Source organism: Manacus vitellinus, unplaced genomic scaffold, assembly GCF_001715985.3.
Source record: "Manacus vitellinus isolate BGI_N305 unplaced genomic scaffold, ASM171598v3 scaffold_6_pilon, whole genome shotgun sequence".
In the NCBI taxonomy this organism is placed as follows: Eukaryota; Metazoa; Chordata; class Aves; order Passeriformes; family Pipridae; genus Manacus; species Manacus vitellinus.
This window is the reverse complement of record NW_021940750.1, coordinates 6924824-6945904: the sequence shown is the minus strand read 5'-3', so window position 1 is coordinate 6945904 and position 21081 is coordinate 6924824. Positions and strand designations below refer to the sequence as shown.

At 38.7% G+C, this 21081-nt stretch overlaps 1 protein-coding gene across 9 annotated transcripts in view; it reads right to left on the bottom strand.

Annotated features, from left to right (window-relative positions):
* The window catches only part of DPF3 (double PHD fingers 3), a 125998-nt gene that overhangs the window by 45161 nt on the left and 59756 nt on the right, over positions 1 to 21081 (bottom strand). For 4 of the 9 annotated variants that reach the window (XR_001921953.2, XM_025896072.1, XM_018082684.1 and 1 more), the window contains exons 4-8: positions 13577 to 13704; positions 9592 to 9687; positions 8534 to 8572; positions 4853 to 4931; positions 4493 to 4534 (exon numbers count right to left, since the gene is read on the bottom strand). Coding sequence is in view for 6 of the 9 variants with exons in the window: in XM_025896072.1 (XP_025751857.1) it covers positions 4493 to 4534; positions 4853 to 4931; positions 8534 to 8572; positions 9592 to 9687; positions 13577 to 13704 (384 nt within the window). In the remaining 3 variants the exon portion in view is untranslated. The remainder of the gene's footprint in view (positions 1 to 4492; positions 4535 to 4852; positions 4932 to 8533; positions 8573 to 9591; positions 9688 to 13576; positions 13705 to 21081) is intronic. The other 5 variants (XR_001921954.2, XM_008926831.2, XR_001921955.2 and 2 more) reach the window with 3 other exon arrangements.

Below are 21081 nucleotides of genomic sequence, written 5' to 3'. Positions count from 1 at the left end.
AAATCAGGGAGAATTAGGAGCTCAATTTTTTGAAACCTTCACAAGGCACCTTAATACATCTTTAAGCACCTGAAAGACTCCTGTTTGGAGACAATGCTTGCCTATGGTTTTATCATTAATATGAAGGGTGGAATAGAGAGTGAAAGAATCAAACATGCACAGAATGGATTGTTGGCCAAAATACTGGAATAATAATAAAAATATATTATATGAGATTTGTTGATCAAATAATTCTTTCAAACAGTAATTTAATTAATATTGACACCTAGTATTAATAAATAAAACACAGTATAAACAGGACAAAGCAGCATAATGAGGAGACTTAACATGATAATCTGCCTGAGCAGAAACAGGTTGAACAGGGAAGGAACAAGAAGCTATAACAAATGGTATATTAAATATGAATACACATGGTGGATAAGGATGAAAACTCCTTTGCCATTGAAACATGACACAGCACTGGAGAGGAGCATCTTGCACTGAAGAAGGTTTTACTAAACAACCTGTTAGGTTAGCCATCTCTACCTCTCATAGACACATAACAGAGCAAGTTGCATAAATCCAATTTCTTTAAGTAATTGTAAGTACATGTAAATGTATCAACCACTCCTCTTCTGAAGTGCTTGTATCCTCAGAACAGTGCATTCAACTTAGTTTTGGCCACCACTACTTAAAAAACACCCTTTGTGTTTTTGCAGATAAAAGAAACAAGCTTAGTAAAAGAGCTGATGAAAGCACAGCTGGAAGAAGTCCCAGTAACTGTTTACAGAAGTAGAAGACATTGTTATCCATTGAGAACCGTGCAAGGACTGCTAGTCTTGGACTGTGGTAGAGAAAATGTGTGTTAAATAACTAAAGAAACCTGGAAATTAAGTTCTTGACAAAAGAATCAGCTTCTATAAAACACTACAGGATCAGTGTCTCTGGGTACATGCAGTGTTGCATTAGTCACTGATCCATCAGAGATCATAGGAAGGTTTCAGTAAATTCTTATTTTGCACACGGAATGGATATGAATGCATAGCTCAGACTCAGAGGAACTGTGAAAAAAAGATACAATACAAGTTGCTGTGCTAAAATAGAAGTTTATATGGGAATAAAACTAAAAGGAGACAAGGACATATTGGTAAAAGGAGAAGAAAGAAACAATTCCTTTTAGAGATGGGCAAGGGAAATCTTCCATAGATAGAGGGACAGAAAACAAAGGTGGACATAGTCCCATGTCTCCATGGGAACTTGAGAAGAATGAAAGCAGATAAATGAGGAGGGATAGCAGGAAAGTTAAAAACTTGCAGAGATTCAGCACAAACTAACTGTTCTGGCTAAAGGAAGTAGACATTTGAAGTCATGAAGCTCAGGACCTACAACTGATTGCAACTTTTAAACCAGAGCACAAGTTTTTAGAAAAAACTTCAGAGAAGGTTGTTCTTTTTGAAAAGTAGTAAATAATATATAATATACACTATGAAAATAGTAGAAATAATGGTTCCCCAGATGAATATTTGACATAGCATCAATTCTTATTAGACATGTAGGTATTCATTCATTCATTCATTCACTCTATCCGTCCTTCAAAAATCACATGCCCAGTTTATCATGAACAGTGGGGGTGGTGTATCTTCCACTTCTCTTGCTTGACATTGGAGGCTTCGCTTTGCTCCTCAAGTCCTACTTTTCACTGTCTTTTGAGTCATCTGCTGTATATCCCAGCCAGGTGTTCAAGCTATGTTTGGGACTGGTCTCACACAGCTGAGTCATTTGGCTATGGTACCATTTCCAGCTCATACCCATTTCACACTAGGCTGTCCTACCACTTTCATGATTGAAGCATTTATCCCAAGGGAGCTCAAGACACAACACTAGCCACTGCAACTGGTTGAAAATCTGACCAACAAGTTTTCGACTTGGTGAGTTGATGAAACGATGAATTTCATGATTGTTCTAGCAAGCTTATTGATGCTTTGGTCAAACATTTTATTCTGAACTTCTCATACAATATACGGTCAATAAAATCAACTGACATATTTAAGAATATTTCATTCCACAAAATAAGAAACCAACCACTTTTTTAAAAAAAAACACAGGATGACAAAAGTTTTTTAGCTTTGAAAACCTTCTTCTATATAGAAATTCTGTACTTTTAGTCAGTTTTATACTGGTGTATAGCTGAATCCCTCTTAAAAAAAAAAAGGCATTTTTTTCACAAATAGCATTGCTATCTTCAAACACAAGGGGCAGTGTCAGCTGGGTATTGCATCATCTTACTGACACACAGACTATTTTTTTCCTGTAACTTTTTTATTACCAATAAAACCTGGTGATACATTCTTGTTTCACATAAATATGAATGTGTAAGTTGACAGAAGTTCTTCGCCACCAATCATTTTTTGTGCCCATCTAGTTTAATATGAAAATTAATTTGGTTTAGCTATGTTTATGCTTTCTTCTTTCTGGCCATTTTCAAAACTTAAATATCAGAATACTTGCAGAAAAAGCAACTTGGAGGCAAATTAAATAATATACAGAAAAAGTAAACTGCTGACCCATTAAGGTAATTACTTATACCAATAATATGATTGAAGGAATCAAGTTTTCCAAACAGGGAATACATTCACTGTTTTTCACCTGCATGTTTCCAGGTAAAACAAACCTATCTGCCCAAAAGATCTGCACATGGAGTTCTGCAAACCAATTTCTAACCTACCACAATTAGACTGAGTTTTATCTATAAAAATATTTAGCAAATAATTTCAAAGAAAAAATTTATTTAAGAAATCCACTCAAGTAGAAAAGAGGTTTCAATAATAAGCCAATTGGCTTATTATTCATCATTAATTGTGTGTAATATTTCTATAGAAAGTTAGCAAGGACAGGGTATTACTTTGGGATGATGACATTACAATTGGGACAGTTCTTTCCTTCTGCTCCACAGTCAGGTAAAAGAGTTCTGCTATCACATAACCCTTTTCTCAGCTATCTACAATGGAAAAGGAGGAGTCACTGTGCAAAGTCTGCATTCCAGAGCTCCCTATGACTCTAAGTTTCCTAAAAATGAAATGTATCAGCCAAATGAAATAGGAAAGTTTATATTTCCAAAACCAAAGGGTAAATTTATGCTCCAAAATGTAAGCCAAGGCAAAATTCCATCAATACAACAATGTATGAGAGTCTTGACTTCAGGTTAGATTTCTGCTGCCTGCTTTGATACCTTCAATGTTTAATTTACTCTGTGCAAATCACTACTATGCATGTTGTAAGTTCTTGGTAAAATCCAAAAGCAATGCAAGATCAGACAATAAAGAGTCATTATGTTCAAAATTATTACCACTGACAAGTGTCCTTGGATTTAGAAGGATGTTCCAGAAAAGAGATAAAGAAAGTTATGCATATACTAGCAGAGGAAACCTGTGGGTTTCAGCAAGATACATCCTGGGCTCTCAGAGTTTTAGAAGACACATTTCAGTGCTTCCAACACACCAGCCAGGACAGCTATTTAACCCCAGCATAAATCTTCTGACTCTTCATATTTTAAAGGGTTTAGACAGTCCCATTCATGTGCAAGTCTTTCCATTTCTGCTCACTGCCCTTGAAATATTCACCTTGCTGAAGCAAAATACCTAACATATCCATCACTGTATGGTGCAGTCACCTGGTCTCACCATACAAGAATACAATTGCATCACATGTAATATAGTTCTTATTTACCATGCATGTTCCTTATTTCTTCATGGTTTTGAAAATAAGCAGAAAATATCCCCATAGATCAACATAGTAAAGGTTATTCATTTAAGGTCAGTAACACAAGATAGGCAAATAGTAGAAAAAGGGGGATGCTAGTTGTCCTTAAAACCATCAGTTTCGGATGACAGAAGTTAAGATCTCCTACTATTCTCCTACTGCTATTAAGTTTTGTTAGGATATTTTCTTATAGGCTAGAAGGCACCTGGTAGCACAAAGTACAATTGCATGTACACTCTACAGTAAGCCTTAAAATGAGATGCTTAAAAAAAAACCACACGTGGGGAAGATAAATGCCCCTCAAAGAAATAACACAGTGAAGCAAAAAAAGAGTATCAAAAGAAGGAAAGCACCAAGGACTAGACTATTTAAAACCCTCAAACCATTGTGCAACAAATATCAGATTCTTCCCTCATACTAAGACTCTGGTATCCTCCTTCAGTGTCAGCATTGGGCTCTAGTATAATTTTTCAGTTGGGGCAATGCCTTACTTAGCCTGCAGTCCAACTGCAAGATGTCAAACAGCATGGCCAATATGGCCAACATACATATTCAAGGGGAATATGTATCAAAACAAGGCATTCCAGATGTTATTTGTTTCTTAGAAGGGCTCAACTTTTAATGATGCCACAAGAGTACTTTCTGAGTGAGGGATAAGAATAAGACCTTCAGAATTTAGCCCAGTGAGGTTTTAAAAGGACTGAAGGAAAGAGAATCACCAAATATATCAAGAGATACAATGAGGGTGAAGTACCTTTGTCGGAGATTTTTGAGTTATGCTTTTGTTTGTAACTATCTGAAACAGAGAAAGAAATAGAGGGTGAAACTTACATGGGGGGAAAGAAGACAAAAGGCAGAGAAGCCAGAAAAACAGAAGGAGAAAGAAAATGTAAGAGATGATTTATTAAAGGGCAAAGGGAAGTGGAGTCTTGCTGAGGACTTAATTTTATTTCCTTCATGCAAAAACACCAAGAGCAGCAGCAGCAGCAGGTGGCAAACATGCAAGTCAGAGAGTAGCAGAATATTTTGCTGGAAGGGAAAAGATGAAGCCCTGAGTGCACTGAGCTGGTAGGACCAGGCTGGAAGCAGAATCAGCTGTCTGGGTGCTACTTACTGTCACAAACATAGGGTTTGTCATGATCATCCTGGGAGGCAGCATCATTCCGTCTCCTGCCACCTCCAGATCCCCGAGCCTGCAAGGACAAGAGGAATGTTAGCAATATTCAATCACCCCTCGGGTCTCCTTGTGCCCCTCACCCTCCTATGAAAAATGTGCAATATAAACTAAACAAATCCTCAACTTCCATACAGGTTTCTCAAAGGTGATCTTGACCCTTCACCTCCTAAGATACGCACTATGTTAATGGACCTTGCAATGCAATGGAGATCCTCTCCACAGATAGCCCAAACTGTTCATCCATGGCAGTAGGTCACTGCCAGCACATATTCAGTCGAGTATCGTCACACATTCATTTTTGAAGATGTTCAAATACCTTGCTTAACTGAATATGAATGAATGAATAGATGAACAGGTGTTGGAGGATAAATACAAACATTAAGTCAGCCAGAAAACAGGCCCCAGATAAAAGAGGTCAAATTATTTCCTTTAATATTTTCAAAAGGGGGTTGTTTGTGTTGTTGAGTTTTGTTTTCTAGCTGAAAAGCAATGTTTTGAAATGACCTGCTGGGACAAAGATACCATGGCTAATTATAATATGGAGCTTTGGTCAGTTAGTGGAAAAAATCAGGTAACATGGCTACCTGGCTACCTGCAATAACAGGAATTACCCAGAAAGGTCCTTCTGCAGTTCTGTGTTTCTACAGTGGACCAGACTGGCAGCTCTGGAAACTGAAAATCTCTGTTTCTCCACAGCACAGACTTTTCTGTCTTGACCTCCAGGGGTGAAAGTCAAATTCAGCATCAAAGCTACTTGGTCCTGACCCTTCTCAGCTGAGATACCAACAAGGGGACAGCTCATATCTGTCCAGTGGTGGAGAGATCTGTGATGTGAAACTGGGAACTGGCCAAGGCCTTCGATTCTTTCATGTTCACTAATGTACAGTCTATAAATGACAATCATTTTAGACTTGGTCTTTGTTTGAGGAAGTGATCACAGGTGGATGGCTAACTAGCCCTTTATTAATTCTTGTAGCTACTCTGTTCCTGGATAAAAGCACAGAATTGCTTCTGCTGCTTCTGTTATTAAACTGTTGATACTCCTCACTCTAGACAAGGCTACTTGACTGAAATCCTGCAAGCTTTTGCATGTGAAAATAAGAAAGGGACAGAGCTTTGTTAGGAAAAGCTGAAGAAGGTGTAGAAATTCTGAGAGCATTAGTACCCAGACATAAAGGGGGTGTAAAAACTCTGTCCCTCTTCTACGCATTTGGAACAGAACTGGCACTGTTAGAGCTGCATTCCATTGCACATTAAAGACAAGGAACAAGGAAACATTTTATACTGGCCTGACAAAGTCTGTCAAAACAGGGATTTATAAAACCTTCACACATTATTTCCCTGGGATGGCTTAGGGCTAACTCTTAACATAGTCCTAAAGGAAAGACATGGATTTGCAGCTGTCTGGATGGGGTAAATACTATTAGGTATGACAAGCATAACTCTGCCTTCTGCAAAGACCTCTGTGCAGACCAGCACACATGTGCAGAGCAAGATTTGTAAGGGTGAACTGAAAAGCAGTTTCACCCTGGAAAAGGCTCCAGCAACAATTGTTTGGTGGAAGCTCCTTTACTGACCATATCACATAAAATCATCTTACTAGTCTGCAGTATTTTCTCTCTGACTGCCAGCTCTGTAAACCCCCTCTGGGCAATGAAATCAATCCCAGGCTAGTTCCTTTCTTCCCTCACTGCTGCAAAAATGTGTTGCAAGCTAAATTTCAGTCCATGGTAGCTCCTATACAGCCCTCAATTCATCAGAGTCTTCACAGAGACAAGTGTTTGGCCCTTAATAAATATTTCTGCTGGTACCTGGATTAGGATCTAATTTCCCTATCCTACCAGCTGCATTGGCTTTTCAGGGCTGTGAAAAAGATATAAAGTCATATATTTGTCACTTGTCGCTAGCTCTGACTCTATTTACACACTGGGAACATATCTGTTGAGTAAGAAGGTACTATTTTTACATAGGTACCTTTCAGAATAGGACAGCAATTTAAGGTTTGTTGCTCAGAGTTTTATTAGTCTTACAGCCAGCTGTTTCCCTTCAAACTGTTCTCTACACAAATGCAGGAGTACACCGTTCATGTCATGACCACATGTCAGATACACTTTTTCATGCAGTGAACACAGGGGGAGATTTTTCAAGTCAGTGACTTTCAATGGGACTTATGTTCCTAAATGTCTTTAGTGCCTTTGAAACTGTCCCATGGGATATCCAGCTGACGAGCAGACAATCTGTACAGGTGCAGCTGCGTCCGTCTCATATCTCCTAGCAAACTACCCTTTCCAGCTCCTACCACAATGTCCCAGTCCAGAAAAGACACTAAAATTCTGCCTTTGTAAATCCACCTCTTTGGCCTTCAGTGTCCTTCCTAATGCCCCCACGATTTCAGAGCTAGCCTTGAGGGGAAAGGAAACCAAGCAGCTGCCCCAGAGGCACTAAAATGAGTGCCCCGTGCTTGCTGTCAGTACCCCAGGCTGTTGAATTCAGTTATCCATGACTGTCTTCATTCTCCTGATGGGATGCAGCAAAGACTACAAGACTTGACATGCGAGGCCTGGAAGCCAGGGCACAGCAGCCTTGAAGCAGCCCTGAAGCAGCCAGAGAGAGTAGCCAAAGGGACAGATGGAGAGTCCAGGATTAAAAATAAAATCATGCTGCAGGGAAAAGAAGGGGCATGTGCAATTTGGAAAGTCCAAAGCAGTAATTCCACCGCATTAATCCTGCAATGATGCTGTCACTCCTTCTCTGAATCCCCAAAGGTCACACTCGACAGGATCTAGTTTCCTATGCATGTCCTTCCCCTCTTCTGCCCTCTAAAAATACTCTAACCACTCCTTCCCAGAAACAAAGAGCTGCCCAGGTTTCATGTCCCCTAATTTCAAATCCCTAACCTCAATTCCCTATACTGGGTCAGGCTCACATTAGAAAAGGGCTGCTTTCAGAAAGGTGGTGAAACACTTGGGACCAGACAATTCAGGCTTGCCAGTTTTCAACATCTAGGTAACTTGGCCCTAATTTTGAAATCCTAATTTTTATCACATTTTCCTATGGTTATTGATGCCATCAAATAAAAAACAAAAATTGCTCAAAGTATTTAGCACTCTTCAGACTTCTCTTTTTTGCACTGAAAGAAGCCAGGGCACTAGCAAAGCAGGAGTTAGTTGCAAGAAAAAGGCAAAATTTTGATCCTGCTGCTCCTGTACTTAATAGGCATCTGGTTCTGGGGCAGAAAATAACACATAAATGTTTGCTTCAACATGAATGGGACATCTAGCACCTTCCGACTCCCTCCGCTACAGTAATATTCTGTAACTATAGGTATTCTGTAACATTTTCCTGAATGGAGAAGCAACAGTAACTTCAGGACCTTGTTTGTGTAGGTCTAGGATATATGCATACACCAAATTCCCTTCTCCTGAGCAGTATATCTTTTAGCTATTCACTTCCTTTCACTCGCCCTAACCCGCATGCGCAATTTATGTAAGAGTAACTTATTAGAAAAGAATTGTTAGCCTGGAATATTAGTTGATCACTACAATCAAGCTTGTGTGCATGTATTGATTCTATCTCCTGGTTTTGGTTACTGGTTCATACAAATTTTCTGAAACTTACATTTTTCTGGAAAATTTTTTTCCAGGTGGGGGTCTTTGGCTAAGAAAGAAAGAAAGAAAGAAACTGGTTCAGGTGATTTTGAGAATAAGGAAGGTGAAATATATACTTATCCAATTATTAAAGTGCGTTGATCTTATATTTAAGGACTTAAGCTCCAAAATAAAGGGGAGCAGAAAACTGAAACAACACAACAACAGAAGAAACCAAAAGAGAGGGTCTGATGCATAAGTATATTGCTAATATTCAATGTGGTTTCATGTCTCTCATTCAAAAGCCATTATTTTCTGCTCATTTGGCCTAAAATGTGGCCCTTCTTGCTTGATTTCTATAAACACATTGAAAGGTATTTCTAGAGCTCCTGTGCCCCTGTAGCATCCACTGGAGCCAAAGAGAGATGAAAATGCTCAAAACTTCTGAGAATTGTGTTCATTTAGATGCCTGGCTCATAGGGCCAAAATTGAAAATGTTGATTCTAAGTTTTAAAATGTTGGCCTCATTACTTGACTGGTATCCTGATGAATTGTGAAGACAACTTAGGTAAAAGAAGGGACATAGAGTCCCCTAAGGATAAAATATTGCCCATTTTAAGCAAATAGAACATTTGCCGTGGGCTCAAGAGGGCCAGTGTCAGCCACAAAATGCTACCCTAGAGAAAGCTGCAAATCTTATTAACATAATTCAAGTTACTTTTATTAATACATTTTTGGCTGTCATGACTGAATTTGTTGCTTTTCTGTAATTAGTAAATGTTGTTTTAAGGAGCATTGCAATAGCAGGATGTTATCATAATTATTACAGTTTACAATTGTAAACACAGCACTAAAATAAACTTCCCTCACTTTTTACTCTCAAAATAGTCTATTTTGCCTTGGATATTCACAAAAATAAACTGAAAAAATATTAAAAATCTATCACCATACAACAGAAAATTACTATAGTATTATCAATATTATATATTCATCGATACACATTTTGCATATATAATACACATAACAAATATACACTAGAAAGCAGAGGTTTGCTTCCTTCCTTTCCATTCCAATAAAGTCTCCACCTACCCGTCCTCTAGGCCTGTTCTTTCGTTTTGGAATATCTTCTTCCAAATCTTCTTCCTCATTCACTTCATCTGCATTTTCATCATTTTCTAAAACCCTCTGTGGTTGAACAATAAACAGGAATGGTTAGAAGAGGAGGGGAGGACATATACAGCCAACTTCTGCTCTTCATCCCAGAGACTGTGGGTTATTACAGTTGATATAATGCCAAATCAGATCCCAGTACCACTACTTCTCTTCACTAAAGCAAAATTCGCTTCTCTTTTCCAACCTCAGATCTCCAGGGAGTCCTTACTAAAAATACTGCTGATATCAGTCAACTATGAAAAAAAGGTTCCTAGGAAAAAAGAGTGGCAAAACTGAGCATCTATATCCCAAGAAAAGTATTAGTATGTGTAACTGCAGGCCCTACCTGGGAACCTGTTTTCATTTCTTGCACCTTAAATTGTTTTGTTTTCCTTAGTTTTGAGAATGCACTTTAGGAATACAAAAATTCAGGGTTTTTCTCCTCAGTATCCCACAATCTTCTTTCTTTATAAAAAATAGAGAAAATTTCTCCATATATTCCAGAATGGATCTAGAAAGCAATGTCTTTCAAGGCTTGCACTACAGGTACAACTCTAATCTAGAAGGAGGAGGATTGCTTCATGAGAATGCTGGGAAATTACAGGTCTCACTGAAGTTAACAAGACCAATAGCAATATTTTGTTCTACTAATTATTTAAAAGGAACAATACTTCATCAGCTTATATAACTGTGAGATGCCTGGGCCATGGTATTTCAATCTTTTTAATTCGATATTTTGAAATGTAATCTCTATAGAACCAAACACAGGCTGACCATCCTGCATGAAAACATTGCACAGACAAAGGCAAGACAAACCATCACAACACTAATGTTGGAAGAGGTCCCATTGAAATCCTCTCAACCCTCGGCATGTCCGCTAGGAATACAGAAACGGGCAGCAGCCACTCCTGCCATTCATGGTGTTGTGCCATTTTCCAAGGTGCTAATCTGGAATCACTAACTTACCTTTGCCATGCCAACATTCATTTAAATTGCAACCTGCAGCCATGATGCAGATTCAAATCAGTGACAATAAACTGATGGGCAGGTTTTTCAGTCTTACTGTATTTGTCCCTTCTCTCTAATTTCTACTTCAGAGATATTTGAGAGCCAGAAGAAGGAGAACAGGAGCAAATCACAGTTTCTTTCTCTCCTTTCTACATACCTCAAGCACCAAATTCTGAATTGGTGGGAAAGAATACAACAGAAATTTCACTTTTCAAAAATTCTGTATTTGGAAGACCAACTAAAAAAGTTTGTGCTTATCTGATCAGCTAAATTTCTAATACTAATATTGGTCAGTGCATTTTTTTAAAAGTACTAACAACTTTTAGAACATGGTAAAGGATCAAGTCTTCATCTGATTTTTGCTTCTTTTATTTTTAAATCTCAGGAGGCTATTAATGAGGTCAAACCGTAAAACTTCACATAATACTACAGTACATAATACTAGAGGGCATAAAAGTTAAGCAGGTTCCAGCTCTGCACACATAAAGTGTTCCTTCAAAATTCATACAATTGCATACATTAATTGACTTCCTCTTAGGAAACTGAAGCATTTGAAAAACGTTGTACATGAGGAGACTGTAAGAAATTTAAGAATGTATGTAAGAAAATAGGCGAATATGTATGTAAGAAAATAAGCAAACTTACTGATATGAGTTTGTATTTTTACATTGTTTCCTATCTTAAAGTATCTCAGAAAAAAAACAAAACAGGGGCAACCACATCATATATGGGAGGGAAAGAAGCTAGTTTACAGCAATAATAATACACAAGAGTTAAGAAAAATATTACAAACCACTTTCTTCCTTTAAAATTGAAGGACCAATTTAGGAAAGAGATGATAAGTAATGAAGTGTGAATGTGGTGAGACTGCCAGACTGCCATGACTCTAATACTTGATTGAAGGGGCATAACCTTTCTGATGCATGGTGAAAAGGCTATTCTAACCCTTCTCCAGCAAACAATGGAGACACACATTCAATACCAATCTACCGTAGGGTAAAATCCTCAACCCCGTTAAATATCAACTGTACAGGAGGTCCCAATGACTGCACGGGGGGAACACTTATCCTTTTTAGCAAAGTAACTTTTCCAATTCTGTCTAAAACTGTGTACTTTAGTGCAGCTAAGCACCAAGTTGTCTTCTCCTGACAGATACTATGAATGTGAGAGTGGCTGGGTCTGATGTGGGAATTACAATTATGTCTATCCCACCTGCTCACTCTCACCACCACTGAGGCTGGGCCCTTTAAAGTTTCAGCACAGACAAATATGCAAAGGAACAAAAGAGAGATTTGTGTTCTCTTATTTGTCATAGCGATAAAAGCACTGATTGTGATTTTGATCTGGTACAGTCTAGCTGCCAGGTGCCAAAATACACACTGAAAGCTGGCTACTAGTAAAGGCTTTGGCAATCATTGTTCTATAGAACTGAATCCAGATAAGCTGTGCTTGCATTAAAAAAAGCAGCAAGACATGCTTTTTGCATCTGTTCTGATGAAACTAGAACCCAGGTGGACAGGTCACAGCTACAACAGTTTAGCTGATTTTTTTTTTTTAATTTTATTTTTTTTTGTACCCCCTCCCTGCTCTGCAATGCCTGGATTTGTGTCAGTTCCACCATCTCTGAAGTCTCTTTCCTTGGACTGCTGCTGGGGATAATTTGGAAGCTCAGATCACACACCAACACTCAAAGGGGCTTGTACAATCTCATAAGGATGCTGCACCATGACTTTTTGTGGCCTAGGAAGCAGGTATAAACAGATCTTTGGTTAGAGCTCTCAGCTTGATAGACACATACACTACTGAAGAAGCAAACACAGAGAAGGCCTCATGCCAAGCTTTTCCTTTACCGGTGTAACTGGGAAGGGGAGAGCTAATTTTGCTGCCCCTACATGTGTAAAATTTCTAGCAAATTGAGCAGTAGGACTGAGCTCCAAGTAATACAGATTTGTTGCCCATGCTCTTGTTTCATTTGGCATGGGACTGCCCCCACAAATTTTCAGTAGTTTTAGGTGTAGGTGCAACACATTGTACCTCAGCCAAAATTACCAAGGTTGGCACATTGCTAATAACTCTCACTAAAATCCCTATAAAAGACTCATAGCACAATGGTGGTTTAGCATCACCACAGACATGCTGCTGCGGGAGAAACCCACTTTCCTACTGATTTAAGATATCTTTAAAAGTGATGTGGACTTATATAAGAACCCTTTATATTAGCTGAATTCCTTCTATGACAGACCTACAATTGTATTTCTACTTCTAATTGTTGAAGGATGGAATGGAATGTTGACAAATAACTTTCAAACCATAATGCATGTGAAGAGGCAATATTTCTCATACCTGCATTACTAATAACTAAGATAATTAAGGTTAAGAGATTTTTAATTATTTATTTTTCACGTATACCTCCAGAAGACTACTTAGTATTGAAAAAACAAACAAAAAATAAAACAAAGACAAACAAACAAAAACTCCCCAAAAAACCGACCCAAAAAAAACCCAACAAAAAACCACAAAACAGGGAAGGCAATGACATGTTTTTGTTTACAGTCAGCAGCTGTGAATCCAAATTCAAATCCATGTCCAAATTCACTTTAAATGTGAGGCACTAAAATTCAGTTTATATTTGGGACCCATTTCTGCTTGTCAGTTTAATATGTAATTATCTCATAGTGCTCCAAAACAAATTCCAACAAAAGAGTTGTGCAGACACAGTCAAGCAACAGAGATTCTTGTGAAGTATATGAGATCCTGAGTTCATTTTGAGCATCACAGAGTAGCACAAAGGTTTGGCAGTAGCATAACACAACTATCAACATATGCACTGTTCTGCCACAGGACAAAAGACTGCTAGACTTAGAGACAAAAAGTAAATCGAGCCCTGATGTTAGAGCATGGCGCTCTCCTTTACCTGGATTTCTTGTATAGTGTCTTCCTCTTTAGTGTCTGGTTTTTTCTCTATTCCCTCTCCACGCAGCAAGGCTTCCAGAGTTGTACTTTCTGAGGTGAACCCATCTTTTTTCAGAGGCAGATCAACTTCTGAAAAACAAAACACACTCACTGTATGTGTCTCCCCCAAAGAGCTAACAAGCAGAAGGACAGAGATGTCAAGCAGACAACTAACGGACTTTCAAGCTTTTTTCTGTCTTGAAGGAGAGTTCTTCAAGTTTGTTTAACCACTAAGGATCTCCATATAGTATTCACTTCTATCTTACTGAAAACCTGATATCTTTTCAATTGCTATGCTTGTTTACAGGAAAAAAAAGGTTGGACATACTGTATCAGGAGGAAATAAATGTGGGTGGGGGAATCCTTCTCCTTTGTGTAAACTCCCTATGCTTCAAAGAAAGAATAAAAAAAAGAATAAAATATTTCAGTATTTTTCTAAGATACTGAAATAAAAAAATATAAAGAATCTGATCTCCCGAAGAAGAAAAGAGTTTAATGCAAGTTAGCATCTGGCACAATTTAAACAGCATAGCTTCAACCCTCATTCTTCTATACCAGGGCATGTTCCACATGTGGGAAAGCAGAAAGTTTGTGTGTGGGGCCAATGCTGAGAACTTACGTAGAAAAACAAAGGGATGTGTCTTGAATTTTCATGTAATATTGACTAGATAAAATCTCCAGTTGGCTTTAAATGGGCCTACACCAGTGAAGAAATGCAGTCAGCAAAGTTGCCCATAAAACAGGATAACACCCAATCACTGCAGGAAGAGCTAAAGGCTGGCTCAGGACCAGGCTGAAGGCACTGGGCTCCAAAACCTGCAGGTTTACGAGAAAGCTTGATACAACTTGCTGTACAAGCAAAGTAACAGAGCCTTATTTCCCTTTCAAATGCTGATAGTAGATTATGAGGCAGCAGACAGGCAAATACAGCACGTTAATTTTAGTAAAGAGTTAAAATACACCTAGTGAATAACTCAGTTTTCCTTGTAGATCCTGGCCTCCACCCCACTCATGCAGGGGTTCATTCAGAATAACGCTATGGCAGGGAGACGTCCTGCACATCTCTTTAGCTAGCAATGCCAGCTATGGACTTCTCAATTACTCCCTCCCTTCTACAATGAGTTCCTTCCTCTAGGTCAATATATTTACAAATAATAATGTACAGGACTGATGCTCACAAATCAGCATCTGCTGTCCTTATTTCACAGGTCTGTCCACTTCTCATCCTTTAGGACTTTGTTTTGTTCCCCAATATGCCTGAAGCTCCTTGTCTTTCTATCGCCATGAGTTGTAAATTCTGCAGGGTAGAAATTCATGTGATTTTAGAGTCCCAAATCACTCCCGCAATCCAAATAATGAATGAACACTTCCACCTGAGACAGTAAAATATAATCTGTTTCTTGGGGGTAATTGCATCCCAGGAACATGTTTGTTCTATATACGAAAAACTCTTAGCCAGCAAATGATTCAGGGTCCCTGATCGGTGCTTCCACAACATGCTTGCTCCAGTCTTCTGAAGTGAGAGAGCACTGCTCAGCCAATAACCACAGAAAATCCAGCAAAAATTCCAGGAAAAGCTATTCTATTCATGAGGGAAAGGCTGACTACAAAGTATGCAGAAAACCCAAATCACTGAGATTTTAAAGGAAACTCCCAGGACAACCCACACAATGGGATGGGATCAACTGTGAATTGATTCCCCTTCTCATCACAAGGAGTTCTATTCATTTAGGCCTCTGTTTTCAGCATTAAGTTCTACACACCCACCCCATTATGGCCTCTTTTCCAACTTCTCCCTTACTTGAGCTATAAAAAAGACAGAGAAGTCAAAAGAGAATCATACAGATTGAATTTCCCTGTTGAACTACTAGTACCCCCCTCTGGATCCAGACATTTCAATAGAAAGAAGGCATTTTTGACTTTATTTATGTGCAAATCCCAACACTTGAATCTGAAGTCACTAAGGAATCTCCATAATCATCTCTGTCTGTGGGCTTGGCTTGGTTTCAAAGTCCTGTTCTGGGGTGCAAAAGGGCATTTGCTCGGTATTTCCTTGTGGGACTGCAAAACCCAAGGGGTCATCATACATTCAGCAAGTGAAGAATCTTCAAGCAAGCTCAAGGGCATTAGAAACAAACATGTCTTCACTGTGACAAACTATGTCTGTCTCTGGATACCAATACATACAGCAAATGAATTCATTAGAAAAGGAAATGAGCAAGGAAGGGCTGAGGGATAAGTAGAACGTATAAAAACGTAACGCTACTCCCTGTTTGTTCCAGAGATATTGAACATTAAGTTTGATAAGAGGAAAAGGTAGGTTTTAAGGTCAAAAATGGGCAGTTGTCTTTAATAGGTATGTTTGTTCTGTGTGCTGCTGCTACTTCCCAACAGCAACGCTCCAGGAGGACTTTTCATCCAAAACTCTCAGAGCTTTTTCTAATTACTAAATTTAACATCCCACTGACAAGGCATTGTAAGGTAATATTTTTATTTGGTTTACTGATGGGGAGATTGAGTCATCAAGAAGTTAAGTTAGTGAGTAAGGAATACGGCAAAAATAAACTCAGTGTAGCTGCCTCCCGTTTGCCCACTAAGCTGACTGCCATTCAACTCCTTCATTTTCTTCCGCACTGGTAGCATCTGTGAATCCATTTTGCTCCTAAATAACTCTAGAAAGTGGGAAATGTCAGAGGTTATCTCATCTGGAATGTAAAGTTTATACTATAAAAACCTTCAGAGGTCCAAAGACAACCCCTTAGTAATGAATTCAATCTTTATAATGAATTAAGTCTTTCCTGGAAGATGGCTAGTCTGTAAAGGATACAGTAATGAAGACAGGGAGTTACGTTTCCAAACCAGTTTTTGAATCCCCAGAGATGAAAGTCTTAAAAAATTTAAAATATAGTTCAGTTAATCTACAGAAATAGTTAAACACTACAAGGGATCATTAAATTCATTTCACAAAATCTCTTATTTTCTCTTCTGTATTTAACTCTCCAGGATTTTGCCAAAAAAGCAAGAAAAGTATCTTTTTCTCTTATGCCTGTACCCTAAATAAAAGTGAGAAGCCAACTCAACACCTGAAATGTAGTTTTCATGTGAAAGATCAAGGCTTCTCCCAGATCATGAGAACTGCTGTTTGGAAGTAAGGTGGGGTCTGTTCCACTCACTGTCCTGATTATGAAAGTAACAGCCAGTGCCAGAAGTTTCAAACAAGGCCAGAGGGCTAACTCTTCTAGGCTTTTTGTCATTTCTTTTTATTCCTCTCCTTTCGAGGATAAACAGTCACAATTTTTCTATGACTCTGTTGTGGGAAGCTTTCCATATGGTCCTGGCAAACCTCTCTGAACTTCCTCTTATTACACACTAGTCTTCCCAAGACAGACCAAGACTGCACCCAACATTTTCAGAAGAAACTACATATCTCATTTAAACAAATGAATTATAATATTCTTTAGATTACTCCTCAGGCTGTGTCTTTCAATGTCCAAGCTGCATACTAAGCAGAAGAATTAGGAACCTTGTAATGGAAACAAGAACTCCCATAAAGAATACATTCAAACACACAGGTATTGTATTAAAATGCCCATCCCTCTGCCCACTCACCAAGCACATTCACATCTCCCCAGGGAGGCCAGTACAGACCTCCCCAGCCACAATCACTCTAAATAACTTTGCAGTATGTGCAAATCTTTGTAGTTCACAAGGTATTGCAACTCTCCAGCTTGTTCATTAATACATTACACAACACTGGACCAAGCACTAAATGTCAATGCACCAGATGTTAGCCTTTATCTATAATGAAATTTCTTTCTTTCATTATCTTTTATTCTGAAAGTTTTGATCCAAGATAGTGCTCTGTTTCTCTTTGTAGGCCTATTACATGCCAAAGGTCTTCAGAAAGTCTAAGAAAATCATCAAACTCCCCTAACTATTAGTTATTTCATTATCATATATAGAATTTTAAGAAAGTAGTGAGACATGCTTTTCCTTGGTAGGAAAAAAAAGTCGTTGGTTAGAACCTCCTATATCATCATTTCTCAGGTGCTTTCCTGATTATACCCAATTATTGTTTCAATCAATTTCTCAGATGGTCATGTAGAATTTATAGGTCTTTGAATCACATCCAAATCCTTTTAAAATATAGGTAATAACATTTGCTACCCACTAATTGTCCTAAATTCTTTCTATTGTAACTTCTAGTTTGTATCACAAGCTCTTCTTCAAACGTTGCAATATCAGAGAACATAATCTTTATTACAAGTAATAACTACTAGTAAAGGTACTATAATTAAAAGCTTACTCTTTTATATAAAATTTTTAAGAAGGCTGGTAGATAAATTTCCTTTTGATTAGTATTGCAAATGCAGTAGCACATGGTTAATGTAGGAGATGCAGGAACTAGTGAGAACTATCCAAAACAGAAGTGTCAAATCAACAAAAATCACCAATGAAAAAATAATATGTTATTTAAGAATCCTTCCCATTTTAGTAAACCATGGTATTACTAGTGTCACAGCTAAATATTGTGCATACATTATAATTCAAATATGTGTGTGTGCATATAATTAAAATTTATGGGTTTTAACTTGGCAGAGTCCCTTTCATAGTGATTAAATTAACATGGTTATTTCTGCTTACCAGCTCAGTGCAGCAACCTCTCTATTTATCAAGGTCCTTAGATTGTGGTGGTAGAATCTGAACGAGCACCCATGCCAGCGTCATTCCTGTATCTGCTTGCTATTGAACTGCTGCCTCCAAAAGAAGCACATTTTCACAAATCCTACAAAATGGTGGGCTTTTTCAAGTTTTGATTCACCAAAATAGCAAAATAGTTGCAAATTCTTGTCCTTAAATAAGCTACATTTGGTTTACAATGCATTGGGAGCTAAGCAACTTTTCAGTGTCTCTTTGAAACATAAATTAAAAACAATAATCCCTTTTTCTATACAGTGCAATGTATTTGTTTTATAATGGATCATTTCCATCTCCACAGTAGCAGCTGCCACCCAAACCATCATCTCTGTGCACTCGTAAGCAGCTCCACTTCCAGTTCTAATTGGGAACAGAGATACTTATTGGGTGAGTTCCAGCGTGATCTATCACGCCAGAGACAGCTACTATGCAAACCAAAGCAATCCGGCTTCCAAAACCCCTCTTAGACAAACACTGACTTTGCACATAGATTCTTGCATTTTTGTTTCTTGGTGCCATTTTTTTGGAACACAAAAAGTACCAGAGGAAACTATATATTAAGAGTTCATGAAATGATGTTTAAGATGGATAAATCCAAGGATATTACCTTAATAACCACTACCTCTTTAAAATGACATAGGTGGTCTAAAAAAGCCACCTAATTCACAGCAAGCAGAACTACTGCTGAGTGAATGCAGCCACTAAGCTCATTAAGAGGATGTGGCAGGATGTGTCTGAAAGTGCAGTGCAGTGGCTCAGCAAGCAATTAAATCCCATGACAGTTTAAAATGAGAATCTATCAGTGTCACAAGAGTGTGAAGCCTCAGCATCTCTGCTGTTCCCACCCCCAGCGTTTTATTTATTATGGCGTATTGGGAACATAGGAAGTCAAAAAGATTATAATGAAGTATGCCATATAAAAACCAGATTAAGCCTGCTCTTCTTTGGGGAAATATGCAGAGAGAGAAGCTGTCTGTTAGCTGTCGAGTTTGCAAAAGATACCATCTTTTGGGATGGTGCTCTCTGCCAGCAGACAGAGTGCCCCAGGGGAAATGGTGGTGAAAAACCCAGACAAGCAGCATCCATCCATCCATCATACGCTCATCTCCACATCTCCAAGGCACAAATATAGCGTTAGAGTGCAAAGGGTGGGGGCATGGGGGATGGAATCCCTTAAGAAAGAATGGGGAGGCAATGCCATACATGAAATAGCTGGATTTTGTAGCTCTTCTGCGTATGCACGACCACACTCTCCTTAACTTGTTTGCTCTCTTGCTTGTTGTGTTCGTGGCCAGTACAGTGACTTGTTAGCATCTTTAGAATTGATACATTCACAGCAGTGACCAGAACCAGGTACACTAAAGGCAGGGCTCTGCAAGCTTCGTTTTGTAAGCATGCCTCTGCCAGCACAGCACAGGAGGGACCTTCACTCCTTCTGCAGATCTGGATCTTCAAAACCCTTCTTTCACTGCACTATATCCTGCTGTCCCAGGGGCTTTATGTTATGCTTTAATCCTGACCTTCCACGGTCCCTGCTATCCCACCCTTTTCTCCCAACACTACTGCAAGTCAGCACTCATCTGTAGCAAACTTGTCACTGCCAGTTCTACCCATACAGAACCTCCTGTTAGCCCAGCCCTAAGCCTCCCCTGAGACAGATTACTGATAACACAGACTCTCACAATGAGTCCATAAAAGCCAAACAAATGTCCCTAGCGAGTAGTAAACATAAATTCACTGTATTTTTAATCCAAGTTGCAATATAGCCATGGCTATACTGGAGGTTGTAAGGCTACTCCAGTAATTCTTTGTCTCTCCCACCAATCCCACTCTAAACCTCATGTATATTATTGCTCTTTCAAGGTAAACTGGGCCATGGTGAGTACAAAGACATTATAGAAGGAAGACTACTTGAAAAAATTAGAGTATTTGTTTCCTCAAAAACAAACCATTTTGTGTGGAAAGAATAGTTTGGAGGACTCTGCCATTAAGCAAGAAGTCCTCCTCAGGTTGGAACCATGGGTTCCTGTAAAGCTCTGAAATTAATCTTAGTAAAAAGTTGTTGCAAATTTTGAGCGCTACTGAGGTTTGCTCTAGGGAGCATTAGCAGATTGGAAAATCCCAATATCTCCCTAGCACCTCCTCCTACAAAGCCACTAGTCTCACGATGAGGTTGGAGGAGAGCAGAGGGCAAGGGGAGAAAGTGAAGACAGAGGAAGCTCTGATATGGATGGGACTGTACACTTTCACTCTTTAGCCTGGGCATAACTGCAGAAAAATCAGAGGACAACTTTAACACAGGGATCCAAGGGAAAGCTTCTATCAGCCCCTAGTTAAAAAATTTCCCAGGAGGTTACAAGACAACAGGAGTTAGAAATAAGGCTGCAGAAAACTGCAGAGAACATAAGGTTAAGCATTGTTTAGTTTAACCCACTATCAAATATGGACTTTACAAGCAGCTGCATCTCTTTGACAGACTAGAATGCCTCTATAAAATCTCTCAATAAAAAACAACCAAACAAACAAAAAACCGCCCTCCTGTCAGTTGTCTCTTGGAAGTTCTCTACAGATTTATTTCTCAGCACAGATATAATCATTGTCACATATAATACGCTGTACTTGCTTCTCAAAGACTGCCAAATTACAATATCAGACTAAATGCTGGATCAAGTAACTACCCTCAGGGCTCAAATCATCTCCATTCAGGAACATCTCCACTCAATAGCATTTTTATAGCACTGGTTTGTGTTCTGGTCACTCTTGCATGTG